Below are 13,116 nucleotides of genomic sequence, written 5' to 3'. Positions count from 1 at the left end.
CTTAAATTCTCAGTTGAGTCATTGCTAAATCATGCTTTCTTCTTATTCACCTTATCACCTCAATTTATCTTCCTATTCAGGCTGGCATTTAGGTAATGAAGAATCTATCTTTTGTTGCTACTGTTTCTACTAGTTAATTCACCCTCTTGGATCTTGTGCTTTTTTATTAACGGTTTTTGTATTTTATTTCTATTGTGTTTTTTTATTTTGTTGTGCTGCATTTTAATGAATGAAAGGTACACAAATAAAGTTATAATATTCTTATTTCTTACTTCCCTGCTTATTTTTATCCAAAAATCGGCTTAAAATCTAATACAGAAACATTATGAATACATATATATTAATATTAATTAGAAAGTGGAAATAACAAGGGTTTTGTTAAACATTTGAAACATACTTGATTTAATCAACTTTATTAGGCTTAATATTAACCTTAATATACAGTCTATTTTACTAACACATTTTCTCTCAAATATATAAATAAAGCGCCCCCTGGAGACAATAGAGTCTGGATGCGGATCCTATAGGGGGCGTTTCCTAAAGGGTTATGAACCCCGCCCCCCACGTATTTCTTAAAGGTATATGACGCTCTCTGTTTTTAATGAATCAAACGAACTTTGAAAAATAATAATTATAATTAATTTGCATAAAGAATGAAGAGTATACAACCCACAGAGAAGACAAATTCATAAATTGTAGGCATATCATTTTTCACTGTTTGTGCAGTGGTAGTAATTATTATTCAAATCAATCAACTACGTTTTATGGAAGATATTGCTGTTTATCATTTAACAACATGAGTAGAGGTTTCTGTACACCTAAAATACTGAAGTTGAAGTTACTGTCCTGATGTGTATCATTCATTTGTTCATGTTGTGTCTGGTGGTAAGATTAATTAAAAAAGATATACAGTACATACAAAGAGGAAAGTCTTTATTAAACAAACATTTGTCCATTCTTGATATCGGTAGAAATGTCCACAAAGCCCACACATTTTACAGTACGTGGACACATCTGAGAAAATACAAGAAAGTATTAGTGATGGGATTTACAGATGTCTATATATCTGTGTGTATACGATAGTGCGTGTGTGTGTAAAAAAGACAATATACAGCATATAAATGAATAGTGAATGACTGCTATACTTAACAAAATAACCTTTACTGTAGCATATGGATGGCCAGCGGAAGTATCACTAATATATTCATAAACTAAACATACCCTTTACTATGCCAGTGAATGTCACTATGTTGGCGTTATGAGTTATCGGCATAGGATCCGACAGAGGAATTTTTCCTGGGCAAACAGTGCAAAAGTTCTCAAGAGGTATGAGGCGCTTTGGCAGTGCCTCCATGTTCTGCGGTGAACATGCATCCGTTGACAGAACAGCTGGCAATTTCTTGTGGTCCAAAAAGTAAAGAACAAGTGATGTCAAAGCGGCTCCCTCAGGTGGATAGAGAATGTCCTCAGTAGTTCTGCGGTGAACATGCATCCGTTGACGGAACAGCTGGCAATTTCTTATGGTCCAACCAGTAAAGAACAAGTGATGTCAAAGCGGCTCTCTCAGGTGGATAGAGAATGTCCTCAGTACTGTGGCCTTCAGGATCAGATTCAACAAAGGTCTCAAACACATCATTGTCTGTACTTCGGACCTTTAGGAAGAGTTCAGGTCGGGTCTGATTCAAGTGCCATTTTGCTATGGACTTATGAGCACAGGAATTATTTGGCTTTGAGCATGGACACTGCCAAGCATTTCTTTTTATGTCATAACATACAGACACTCTCCCTAACCGCGAATAATATGAGGTGTATGTTTCAAGCACTGACACATAAACTCTTGATGCGCCACTGCAAAATGTCACCACTTTACTCAGTGGGCTGTTTCCAGACTCAGCTTTCTCCTTTCTGACTAGACACATTCTTTTTGTGTTGTCAGAAATCCATTTCTTCTCAACCATATCTGACAGAACTTCCTCCTTCAGTGTGACGTCTGGTTTGGATGAAGTAGGACAGTATATCAGAGACCTAACATGAATACACTCAAACCCTAATAAGTTACTTCTTCTGGAAAAGTCTGATGCCTGCTTGCAATTTTCAAGCTCACAAACAACTTGGTGGCTGTTTCCCCAGGTGAACTTCTGTACATGAATGGGGTTTCTCAGCCCAGAAAATGTTCTTCCAACAGCAAAAATGCCCTTTTTGAGGTCTAAGCATTGGGATGGAAGATGGCGATTAGAAGTAATATCAGGAACAGATGATGAGTGACGTCGATCCACGTGGGTCTTGAGGTTTTTCATATATAATTCAGTTTTACACAAAGGGCATGTTGTCCTTTTGGCCCTTGACTGGACTACTTTGCTGCGACTGATGGCTTGGAGTGGAGTGGAGGCTACAGATGCTGTGGCAATTTGGGAGGCTGCAGAGGTGACAGGGTAGGCTGAGGAGGCCACCGTGGAGGCTGATGAGGAGACAGTGGCGGCTGGTGGGGAGACAGTGGATAGATTACATTATAGAAGTATAATAAATTGTTCCCATGTTTTGTTTAAGTTGTGTTTAGGGGGAATAAGGTTATGACCACTGCTTCTGGTGTGTTCATATGCATCACTTACTCTGGCGAAGCGATCCAACGCTGCAGGCTGCCACTGCGCACTTCTGAACATGATTCCTAATAGTGGGCTGGGTTCTGAACTCCCCACAGTAGCAGCAGTGGAAATGTGGCGATTTGCAACACACCCCATTGCACCTGTACATTGTGAATCCTACAAAGAGAAATCCAGTTTACAAATGACTTAATTCTTAAGGGAATATAAAAATGTAAATTGTATTCAAATTCACATTAGAATAATATTAATTAGTAATAGTTAATTGGTTAGACTAACTAAAATTAGTCAACTATTTGTACATTTTGGATGATCTGCAACATTTATTTAGATTAAGAAATACCTCCATGTTTAACAGCCGTTCTCCTATGGGTCTGCAGATGTGCCGCAATATGGCCATAGTCCCCCACCTTGCTGCAGAATTTGCACTTGTATTTATTAGCGCCTTCACAAAGGGGTGTTATAAGGGCATCCCCCTTGTAAACAGTTGGGTGAATCTGGAAGAAAATGAGGAATTGTTTACTATTCAACTTTTTATTTGCACTTTCAACAGTAACCATTCATATCACATAAATGACAGGAAAGTTTTTGAATGAGGTTTGATATTTATATTTTAATTGGATTGCTTATTAGTTTATGCAGCTTAAGGGTCACATAATGTGTATAATATAACTAGTGTTTTTGCTTATCGATATTAGGAAGTTTTTATTATGTTACATTCTTTAACCTGTCTTTAATAGTGTTAGGTGAGCTATTAAGCATGCGACCAGTGACTCTTCTCTAATCATATTACTTTACCACATTTCTGATGATGCCATAACTAATGTTAACTAATGTTACATAATTATAGAAGACACATCCGAAGTGTTATTTTTACATATTGATTAGCAGCCGACATTTACTGAAAGGATGCGTCCGTCTCTCGTCTGGTTCATTACAACTAGTAGTTACAAACTGTTACAGTTACAACCTTAAGCAGTACCGCACATCTTATTACTCAATTCAACCAACCAAGCTAGCCATGTTGTCTATCCGAATCCATACCATATTATTTGTTTAAGTTACAGTATGTAGGGCAGGCCTACTTATATTTCCAAGATAATACAACAGTACACTAGCATCATGCTAAGTGCTGGTTAGCATCACAGCATATACGCTAACCTTAGGTCAATTAGATGATCAGCTTTGGTAACACAAATCAGTATTGTTACCGAGCCTGATAATCTATTGACCTATCTAAGCTTAACGTTATTACAACAGTAGAGTAGGCCTGGTTGCAAACGGGACTATAGGCCAACGTGTTTATAGCATCATGCTAAGTTAGCATTTAATACCACAAACATGTTTACCACATACAACTATTATTTACTTTATTAACGCTTAACGAGGTTGGACAGTCGATGTTGTAATTTGATAACGAGACAATTGTGTGTTAAGAAAAATGACATTACAATAAATATAAACATGCATCTCTGGAAAATACTATTACCGCTGTTTCAGCTTGTTGTTCGGCCATCTTGAAAGAACGAATGACTTCTTCTGCGAGGATTTATAAAAGCAGCTGGAATCCCTTAAATTGCATTACTGCCACCTACAGTATGTATTTCTGCTGAGTGTCATTATTCTATTGGATAAAAAAAGTTAGGAAACGCCCCTATAGGATCCGCCCCTATAGGATCCGCCTCCCTGCTGCGGTCTGCATCCAGACATCCCTGGAGGCCACACCCACTATAACGCCAGCTATGACGTGAAGAGGGCAAAGGTGAAATCAGTCAGGAAGATTTCGCCACCGTAGCAGCTCTCTCACTGTCGCACTTGTTTATTATTTAAGGAGAACTTTCAGTAGCGGGTAAGTGAACCCAATAATTAGTCTAAGTCAGGTATCCCTGTCATCTGTCGAGGTGACATGTTATTTTCAATATTTTAAATGTAAATAGGAGAAGCCCATGAGAGTGACAGTTGCTAAGTAGCCAGTCACCCAGTCAACTTTGTATTAGCCGTATTCAAGCATTAGCCTTGTAGGAGTTAGCCAAGTTTGCTGGCATCGACAGGGCGTAGACATACGATATTACCACTGCAGTATATGTATTATTGGTTAAGGTGATATAAACTTAAGTTTACATTCATCGCATGAACATGTTGTGCGAAGAATATGGCCGGCTTCCTACATTTCTAAAATCGTTCTGGCAAATCAAACTAGCTAGGAGGCTAACTGACTAGCTGCCGGTTACCGTACGTTTCTGCTTTAGCCTGCCTAGCAAATAGCAAGGTGTAAACATAGTCATAATTCATATGTCTTGCTCAAACTGCTTCAAACACACAACTAACTGAAGCGTCATAGACCTTCATCCATCCAAGCTGTCGTTTATCAGGTTGTTTTACTAACTAACTAATCTGGGTCAAGACAAACCTGTCTGTACTACAACTGTGTGAGTAACGTTAAATCAGATGTTATCAACGTCAGGAAATAGTGGGTGTTGTGTGCCGTGTTTTATTGCCTGTTTGTCGGAAACATAGCTTTTGGTGACAAGGTGATATTACAGTTAGCTTGCAATGACCTGTAATACATTAGCATTAGCTTGGTATAGCTTGTGCAAATGTGATTTATTGTGTGTCACCTGCAGGCGAGCAGCACCACAGCCCACTGGAAAAAGTCATGGCCCGTTTGGTAGCAGTTTGCAGGGAAGGAGAGGAGGACTACCCATTTCTCGCCAGACAGATTCCTCTGTATATCGATGATTCTCTCACGGTTAGTCAGCTTTCCCATATTGTTGATCACAAAAAAGAATGGAGATTACATGTGTAAAGTGGCTAATCATAATCTTCTTTGGGTCAGGTATTGGCACTCCATCAGTTCTCTGACTGATTTCCACAAATAAAGGCTAATTACCAAGCACTGATTATTATCTAAACATTTAAATCCAGGGAGGGACACACAATTTTGCTAATATTGTTATACTTTGCATTAGACAACGATAGATTTGTGTTGTTATTACTTGACATTTCTACACCTTAATGTACACCTAAAATGTTCTGCTAACTGCTCTGTACAAAGACACCTGCAAGCCAATCAGTGTCAATATAGTATAAACTATAACAACAAAGACTGCAATCTTGCCATGTGAAACTTATCAGCATGGCTGCAAATAAAATATTTCTACAAATATTGTACTTTAACTGTAATATGTTTTCTCTCTTTGTCAGATGGTGATGGAATTTTCTGATAGTGTCATGGATGTTGACAGCCAAGAAATAAACACGTCTCATTGGAAACAATTTTCTGAGGTAAGCGCTAGTTGTAATCTTCCGTGTACAGAGGCTGACGGAAGCCTCATGTGACTTGTCAACAAAGTGGTAACAAATGTATGATTCCTTCAGGATTACTCCAAGTTGAAGCAAGAGGACTTGAATATTGCCTTGATGGTGAATTCCAGAGAGGTGTACAGTGCATTATCTCAGCTGGTGCCATGCGTGGGCTGCAGACGAAGTGTGGAGCACCTTTTCTCACATTTAGTGGAATCTGGGAACCCAGCCCTGGAGCCCCTCACAGTGAAACCCACAGGCATGCTCTCTGTCACCAAAGCATGTTTAGCAGACGTAAAGAAGCTGTACACCCTCTTCTACGTCCACGGGTAAGATAAAAACAAGTGTGTTCCTAATATGTGACATCAATAAGAAATGCTCTATGTTTTTTGGAAGATTATGAAAGCATACTGCTTCAGTATACAAGCTGAAATAATGCTCTTTAGTACAGTGTTCCTACAGCTTAAGGCAATTAAGATGTATTACTTTATTAATGGCACTCAAAATTAAATGTATTACCAACTTTACAATTAGCAAAATGTAAGAAAAACCACAACATCAACCATTTAGGGTTAGGTAGAACTTTGCCTTTTTTTTGGTCCAGTAAAAAGATGGTCTAAGCATTTTTGTTTTACTTTTATTGTATACATTATATAAATATAAATGTAAGGCCTTATAATCAGATACATGAATTCAATGCACATACTGAGTAAAAATAGGTTCTGACACTGTGTCCTTTTCTTCTTGAATAGTGTCATATGTGAACAACTTGTACTGTTTTCTTTTTTTCAGGTCAAAGTTGAATGACATGATTGATGCCATTCCAAAAAGTAAAAAGAACAAACGCTGCCAGTTGCACTCCTTAGAAACACACAAACCTAAACCTTTGGGGTGAGTAAAATGACTTTTTCCTGTTGTATCAGTGGTTTCTTTCTCTAAAGAGACCTTAAGGCTGTTTGTGTTGTGACGCTGCATTTTAAGTCATCTTCTATCCAACCGTAGTGAAGGGATCAAAGAGAGAGTTGTACGTTTTAAGAGTTACACTGAAAGACGACAGTCTCCTTTCCTTTTGGACAGTTTGTGTCCCCTGTCCAGTAGAAAGAAAACAGAAGGTCTATATTTTGGGTCAGTCATCATTGTGTGCCATTTGATGTTTTTAATTTGTTACAGTTTGAGCACTTTGTCAAACATGACATTAAAGCCAAGCATGAGCCAGTTATACAACTAGAGCTAAATAAATAGAATATTAGACCTGTTTTTATATGCCAGGTTGCCCTGAGGCACGCTAATGTCGCTCAATATCTGCTGGATGTGCGAATTCTGTAAGGTATTGTTTGTTAAGAATTTCCTAAATGGGTTGCAAGTGTTGTATATTACATTACATGTCATTTAGCTTTTTTTATCCAAACTGACTTGCATATAATTCAATACCTTAGACCAGAGATGGAGCACTCAAGTCCTGGATTTGGACTCGAGTGCCGATTTTCGGGACTCGTGACTCGACTCGGACTCGCGCACTGATTGACTCGGACTCGTGAATTCTCGTGCACGATGACTCTGACTCGTGAATTTTTCACCCACGATGACTCGGACTCGACTTGTACATTGACGCTCCGTCAACACATTACTCTAAGGATCGAGTTCAGAAATATGTAGGCTGTCTTGAACACTATCATCAGAGTAATGTGATCTAATCAATAAATAAAGATTCAGCCGATAACATGAAAGCACATGGCTACTTAACCATTTTGCATGCTAAGTACGTAGCCATGTGCTTTCTGGGGCTTAATCTTTATTGATATAATTTAAACATTCACTATAATAATTGTAGCATCCCCGGCTGAATGATGGTCAGACTCTCCAACTGATGGTATCTGTTTATTGCACACCCTTGCTTTTATACAATCATTACCAACGTAAGAGCTTGTGCCCTTATCAGCCAGATGCTAAAGGCCGAATGCAACTATTTAGTATATGTTAATTTATTCGTCATCTATCCGTCATAATAGAGAGGCGAAGTCCCGCCCATCTACTTCCGACCCATGGGACCTTATTTCGGAACAATTATGTATTGAAGTCAATGGAGAGAGAAAGATTATCTCTCGATCCCGTTTGAATTGTGCCACGAATTACACATATGATGTTTGTCAATCTTAAAAAATCATTTCCATGTAAAAAAAGTCACAGTTTGTCGTAAAACTGTTGAAATATAAGACTATGAAAAATACGCAACTAGAAAGACTACAAATCCCAGAATCCCGGTCCTGCATGCTGGCTCTTATGGAACCGGCTCACTCCCCTTGTGTGTACAGCTCTCAACATGCCCAGACTTGGAGTGATTTTCACCTCGTTTAATACTTTTCGCCTCATTCTGAAAGAAAGAAGTGAAATGTTCCAACGTGACGGCCATCTTGGTGTGTGGTGCGAGACTGGAGATGTAGTTCATTGAGCGGTTTCACACAAAAAAAGTGTTACTTCACAGTTTTACGACACATTTGTTGTTTTTTTACTTGCAAAATGATCTTTTCAATTGACAAACATCATATGTGTAATTCGTGGCACAATTCAAACGGGATCGAAAGATAATCTTTCTCTCCCCATTGACTTCAATGCATACTTTTTCTGAAATAAGGTCCCATGGAGGTCCCCCGGAAAGGGAGGGACTTCGCCTCTCTAGATACATGTGTGTTTACACTGCTCCGTTGTCCATTGACTTACGGTAAAAGTTCCTTCAAAAGTCCCGATCTTAATACTATCAAAATAAAAGTGCAAAACGAAAACTTTACCATAGGAAAAATATTGGCATACAAATATAATCACTTCTCTAAAACTCATTTTAAATATAGTTAGACATATTAAAGGTCATATATTAATATTAATATTAGTAATAAGCTTTATATTTGTATAGCACCTATTACAAGAATTGTAGCCAAACTCGCTTCACAGCAGTTCAATGGACAGCTTAGTATAAAATGTCAGGATAAAAGCAATGTAGAGGAGCAGCTACATTTTAACACATATATCCACTAAGATTAATACATGAAGACTTGTGACTCGGACTTGACTTGGACTCTTCTTGGGTGACTTGGACTGGGACTCGAACACAGGTAATGATGACTCGGGCTCGACTCGGACACTCCTTGGGTGACTTGGACCCGTACTCGAAAAGTGGTGACTCGAGAGTGACTTGGACTCGTGAATTGGTGACTTGACTACAACACTGCCTAAGACTACATAGCTACAGAAGCAATTTATGGTTGAGTGTGTTGCCAAAGGACACTTTGACATGTTGACTGCAGGGGGCTGGGGATTTAACCACTTACCCTCCCCTTGGATGCCCATTTTCCCCCTAAGCCAGAGCCATTTTTTGTAAACAGTTTTTTTTTTGTATCCATATGTTGGCAAAACAATCAATAGTTACAGGTTTGAGTGATGATGACTGTTCAATGTGATGGCACAGCTATAATATTTGTATGTCTGCTTACAGGGGAAGCTGGATGGATGTGTGGGAGCTGATGTCTCAGGAGTGCAGGGATGAGGTGGTCCTCATTGATAGTGCTTGCCTCTTGGAGACACTGGAGACATACTTGCGTAAACACAGGTAAAGTGTTATTATCATAGCCTTTATTTCAAACATGTTCTTTCCCTCTTAATTGCTGTGTGGTACAAAAAGGTTTCAATTAACCGTGTGGATCATTCTTGTCCACAGGTTCTGCACTGACTGTAAGAACAAAGTGCTGAGGGCCTACAACATCCTGGTCGGGGAGTTGGACTGCACTAAAGAGAAGGGATATTGCGCCGCCTTGTATGAGGGACTATGCTGTTGCCCCCACGAACGCCACATCCACGTGTGCTGCGAGACCGACTTCATCGCTCACCTCCTCGGCCGGGCTGAGCCTGAGTTCTCGGGAAGCTACGAGTAAGTAACGGTTTACACCATGAATACTACAGAGCTCTCTTTCAACCAATGATTGCTTCAGTTTAAATGGAGTATATTGTCCTGGAAAGACAAGGTAAACTTAACTAATGTGCATTTAAAAAAGAGGAATTGTTTCGAAAACTAAAAAGGTACCATGGGGTCAGATTAGAATTTGCCAAAGGGGGGTTCGTTTAGCATGAAACACTTGGAATAACTAAAGGATAAGTTAAAAAAGAAAGGTCATAGCTATTTCTACTAAAAAAGTTAGCAATGATTGAGAGTCAGATCTAAACATTTCAGATGTGTGTATCTCACACGGCACTGTAACTTTTATTCATGTACCTTTGTGTTATTCATGTTTTATTATCTTTGCTTTTAAATTAGTGATGTTTCTTAATGCTCTTAATGTCTTTAATTTTTGTAAAGCACTTTGAATTTCCTTGTGTTGAAAGGTGCTATATAAATAAACTTGCTTGCCTTGCCTATATCATGCCATGTTTCTTTTCATTTGATGATAATGTTTTTGATGTTTTTGAAGACGCAGAGAAAGACATGCCAAGACTATTGACATTGCACAAGAAGAAGTCCTGACCTGTCTGGGTATTCACCTGTATGAGCGGCTGCACAGGATCTGGCAGAAACTAAGAGCAGAGGAGCAGACTTGGCAGATATTGTTCCATTTGGGGATTGATGCACTACGTAAACATTTTGAGGTACAACAGTTGGAATAATGGTATATTTCAGCCAGAGAATAAACGCATAATGGCCATTAGATAATCTATATATTACCATGCCACCAGATGGCTGTGGAGAAGATGCAGGGGATCAGTCGGCTGGAGCAGTTTGTGGAGGAGCTGTCAGAGGAGGAGAGGGCCAAAGAGCTGAAGCAGGAGAAGAAGAGGCTAAAGCGGAAAAATCGGCGCAAAAATAAGTGTGGCTTTGAGATCTCTGAGCAGGAGGGAGAGGACAAGGAGAAAACTCTGGATGAGGTAATCCTCCTCCAACAGTGAGGGACATGAAATTCTCATGAAATCTGCGTTCACCTGCAGATAAACATTCATTTGCATGTATTTATTTGTCTGTCCCACTTGGTGTGTTGCAGGGTTCACTCGAGGCCGTTGAGGATGCTTGCAAAGTCTGTGGTAGCCACAATGAGGAGGAGGAGGAGACCGGATGTGATCAGAGTGTGGCTGCCAATGGAAGCACTTCCTGTATCTGCCCAGACAACACAAAACAGGGTAACAATGCACGGAGGAGGACAAGGCTGTCATTGGAACTAACGAGTAATTTGTTGGAATGAATTCAAAATCAAATACCTCCGCTACAAACAGCCCTATTTTAGTTTTTTAATTTAGCCATTTGCAGCGTAGAGCACATGATACTTTTCACATTTAGAAAAGAAAGTGACAGCCACGACACGAACATCCCTAAAAGCCATTAAGTCTGTATTTAAATATGTATCCATGTGTTTTTTTCAGATGTGGCTCCCCACAGCAATGGTAGTGACTGCGGCTACTCCTCCAGTATGGAGGGCAGTGAGACAGGATCGCGAGTGGGTTCTGATATTGCCTGCTCTGAGGGAATATGTAACCATGACGAAGCAGGTCTGGTTTGAGCTGCTTTTAAGATGATGAGGCCTCTGAACAGAGTCTTAACATACAGTAGAGTGTCTCAGGTCTTTTTCTCAGTGTGTCTTTGTTTACCTTCTGCAGGAAATGACTCGAATGCTCACCACTGTGCTAAAGAAAAGGAGGAGGATGGAATGGACAGCTGTGTGGACTGCTGGCCACACTCAGTGGAAAACCCTCAATGCAAGAGTAAAAAGAAGAAAAGGAAGGGCAAGGGTTTATGCAATGACCAGGTAAGAGAACACACTGTAGAAGACACATTCTGTGTGCTGAACATATACCGTTGTGAATTAACACAAGTATGCTCATTTCCGCAGGGACAAAAAGGTGACGGTTCTTTGTCAGAAGAGATCACAGGCCACAGTCAACCAACATCACACACTTGCCGTACCAAAGAAATCTTTTCCTCCTTATGTGGCGGCCCATTTGCCAGCCTTGCACTACAGTTACCATGGGCAATACATCACAATAACCTCAGGCACGAAGCAAGGCATCCAGAGGCAAACACAAGTCTCGTGGAACTTCTGGTCAGTATTTTTATTTTTTATTTAATACTAAAATAAATATCCTCCTTACAGGAGACGATGTGTATTTTAGCATAGATGGGTCTTTTCTGTGAGTTTTACTCGCTACAGAGGTGTACTTTGAGGGTTTGTGACTCTGCAGACCGTTTACATGCAGAAAAAGCTACATAACACACAAGGGGACGGGTAATAACCGGAAAAGCATGACATGGGACCTTTAAGACACTTTTTTTGTATGGCTCGATGTAACCTCCTGATTTTCGGTTTTGTTGCTATTACAGGATAATTCAGAAGTGGCTTCAGATGAAGAGAATTGTCTGACACAGGATGAAATCAAGGCATTTTTTGAAAGAAACAAGTCCTTCTACAACAACCGCGACCGTTACCGACAGCTCCTGAAAGAGAAGTTCACCAACTACTGCCGTGCCACTGAGAGGACCAAGCCAGTATGTGGGAAGTGGTTCACCACCACCAGTGTCAACTAACTGCACTAATGGTATCTTCGCTGGGAAAAACACTTGTGACCACTGCTGCAACATCTTTCAAAAAATAGATACAATTCGGAAGTAAATTTGATGTCTTGTTCGGTCATTTCTTCTTTAAAGTGAATTTGATTCTTACTTTCTGTTGATCATCTCTCTATTTTGCACTTATACACTTTTCCATCTCATTGTGTCACTGGTAATTGTTTTCTATGACCAAGCCTAGCTGTTTGTTGTTGGTTTTGTGTAGGGTTGTTGGGTAGGTGCACAGTGGAATCACTAATCAGGCTATTCAAGCTGTGACATTAGGGACACATGTTAGGAGTCTTATTTCATGTTTTTCTTTTTCTTTTCTTTTTTCTATTTTGTTTCTCTCTGGTGACACTTCAGTGTAGTGGTAAAGGTTGTACCATTAAATGTGTACAGACATTCTGAATATAAATGATTTTACAGAGAATAAACATCCATTTGTATTGAAGATGTGGGTGTGATAAGAGCGCAATGTGAAAAATTTACAAAATAAAGAATATTTATTAATATGCATTATACATTTGTTCGTTGTATTTTTTTCTTACAAACACATGTATATTATGATCTTAAGAAATAGTCAAATACAAGGGTTCATATGTGAGCTTTCCTGGAATTTACTGTGAGCTTAGT

The 13,116-nt window shown here is 39.4% G+C and overlaps 2 protein-coding genes across 3 annotated transcripts; one reads left to right on the top strand and one right to left on the bottom strand.

Moving 5' to 3' along the window:
• Positions 1-916: 916 nt before the first annotated feature.
• LOC117557285 lies at positions 917-4,197 on the bottom strand. 2 transcript variants are annotated; one of them, XM_034233062.1, is made up of 5 exons: positions 4,090-4,197; positions 2,944-3,097; positions 2,610-2,759; positions 2,468-2,479; positions 917-2,425 (listed from the first exon to the last, which is right to left on the bottom strand). In XM_034233062.1, exons 1-5 carry the CDS (start codon positions 4,114-4,116, stop codon positions 1,467-1,469), a joined length of 1,302 nt encoding a protein of 433 aa, XP_034088953.1. In that variant the 5' UTR covers positions 4,117-4,197; the 3' UTR covers positions 917-1,466. The 2 variants fall into 2 exon arrangements, with proteins under 2 accessions (XP_034088953.1, XP_034088952.1); XM_034233061.1 differs by having other exon boundaries at positions 917-2,479.
• A 129-nt stretch (positions 4,198-4,326) lies between these two features.
• Positions 4,327-13,004, top strand: ggnbp2 (gametogenetin binding protein 2). The gene is made up of 14 exons (XM_034233058.1): positions 4,327-4,449; positions 5,225-5,349; positions 5,805-5,885; positions 5,979-6,232; positions 6,696-6,794; positions 9,391-9,504; positions 9,613-9,822; positions 10,361-10,535; positions 10,623-10,811; positions 10,925-11,060; positions 11,301-11,426; positions 11,535-11,683; positions 11,768-11,977; positions 12,256-13,004. The coding sequence occupies exons 2-14, from the start codon at positions 5,257-5,259 to the stop codon at positions 12,457-12,459; spliced, it is 2,040 nt and encodes a 679-aa protein (XP_034088949.1). The 5' UTR covers positions 4,327-4,449; positions 5,225-5,256; the 3' UTR covers positions 12,460-13,004.
• The last annotated feature ends 112 nt before the right edge of the window (positions 13,005-13,116 follow it).

Source organism: Gymnodraco acuticeps, unplaced genomic scaffold (assembly GCF_902827175.1).
Source record: "Gymnodraco acuticeps unplaced genomic scaffold, fGymAcu1.1, whole genome shotgun sequence".
In the NCBI taxonomy this organism is placed as follows: domain Eukaryota; kingdom Metazoa; phylum Chordata; class Actinopteri; order Perciformes; family Bathydraconidae; genus Gymnodraco; species Gymnodraco acuticeps.
The sequence above is the reverse complement of the archived record's forward strand: the minus strand, read 5'-3'. Positions and strand labels throughout refer to the sequence as shown.

What these genes read in the sequence shown, in the direction of transcription:
- LOC117557285 (XM_034233061.1), bottom strand. Translation starts at nt 4,116, where the DNA reads ATGGCCGAACAACAAGCTGAAACAGCG. An exon ending in AACAACAAGCTGAAACAGCG is followed by an intron (nt 3,098 to 4,089) that starts GTAATAGTATTT and finishes ATTTTCTTCCAG; the next exon opens with ATTCACCCAACTGTTTACAA. An exon ending in CGTTGGATCGCTTCGCCAGA is followed by an intron (nt 2,480 to 2,609) that starts GTAAGTGATGCA and finishes TCTCCCCACCAG; the next exon opens with CCGCCACTGTCTCCTCATCA.
- ggnbp2 (XM_034233058.1), top strand. Translation starts at nt 5,257, where the DNA reads ATGGCCCGTTTGGTAGCAGTTTGCAGGGAAGGAGAGGAGGACTACCCA. An exon ending in CACAAACCTAAACCTTTGGG is followed by an intron (nt 6,795 to 9,390) that starts GTGAGTAAAATG and finishes GTCTGCTTACAG; the next exon opens with GGGAAGCTGGATGGATGTGT. An exon ending in ATGTAACCATGACGAAGCAG is followed by an intron (nt 11,427 to 11,534) that starts GTCTGGTTTGAG and finishes TACCTTCTGCAG; the next exon opens with GAAATGACTCGAATGCTCAC.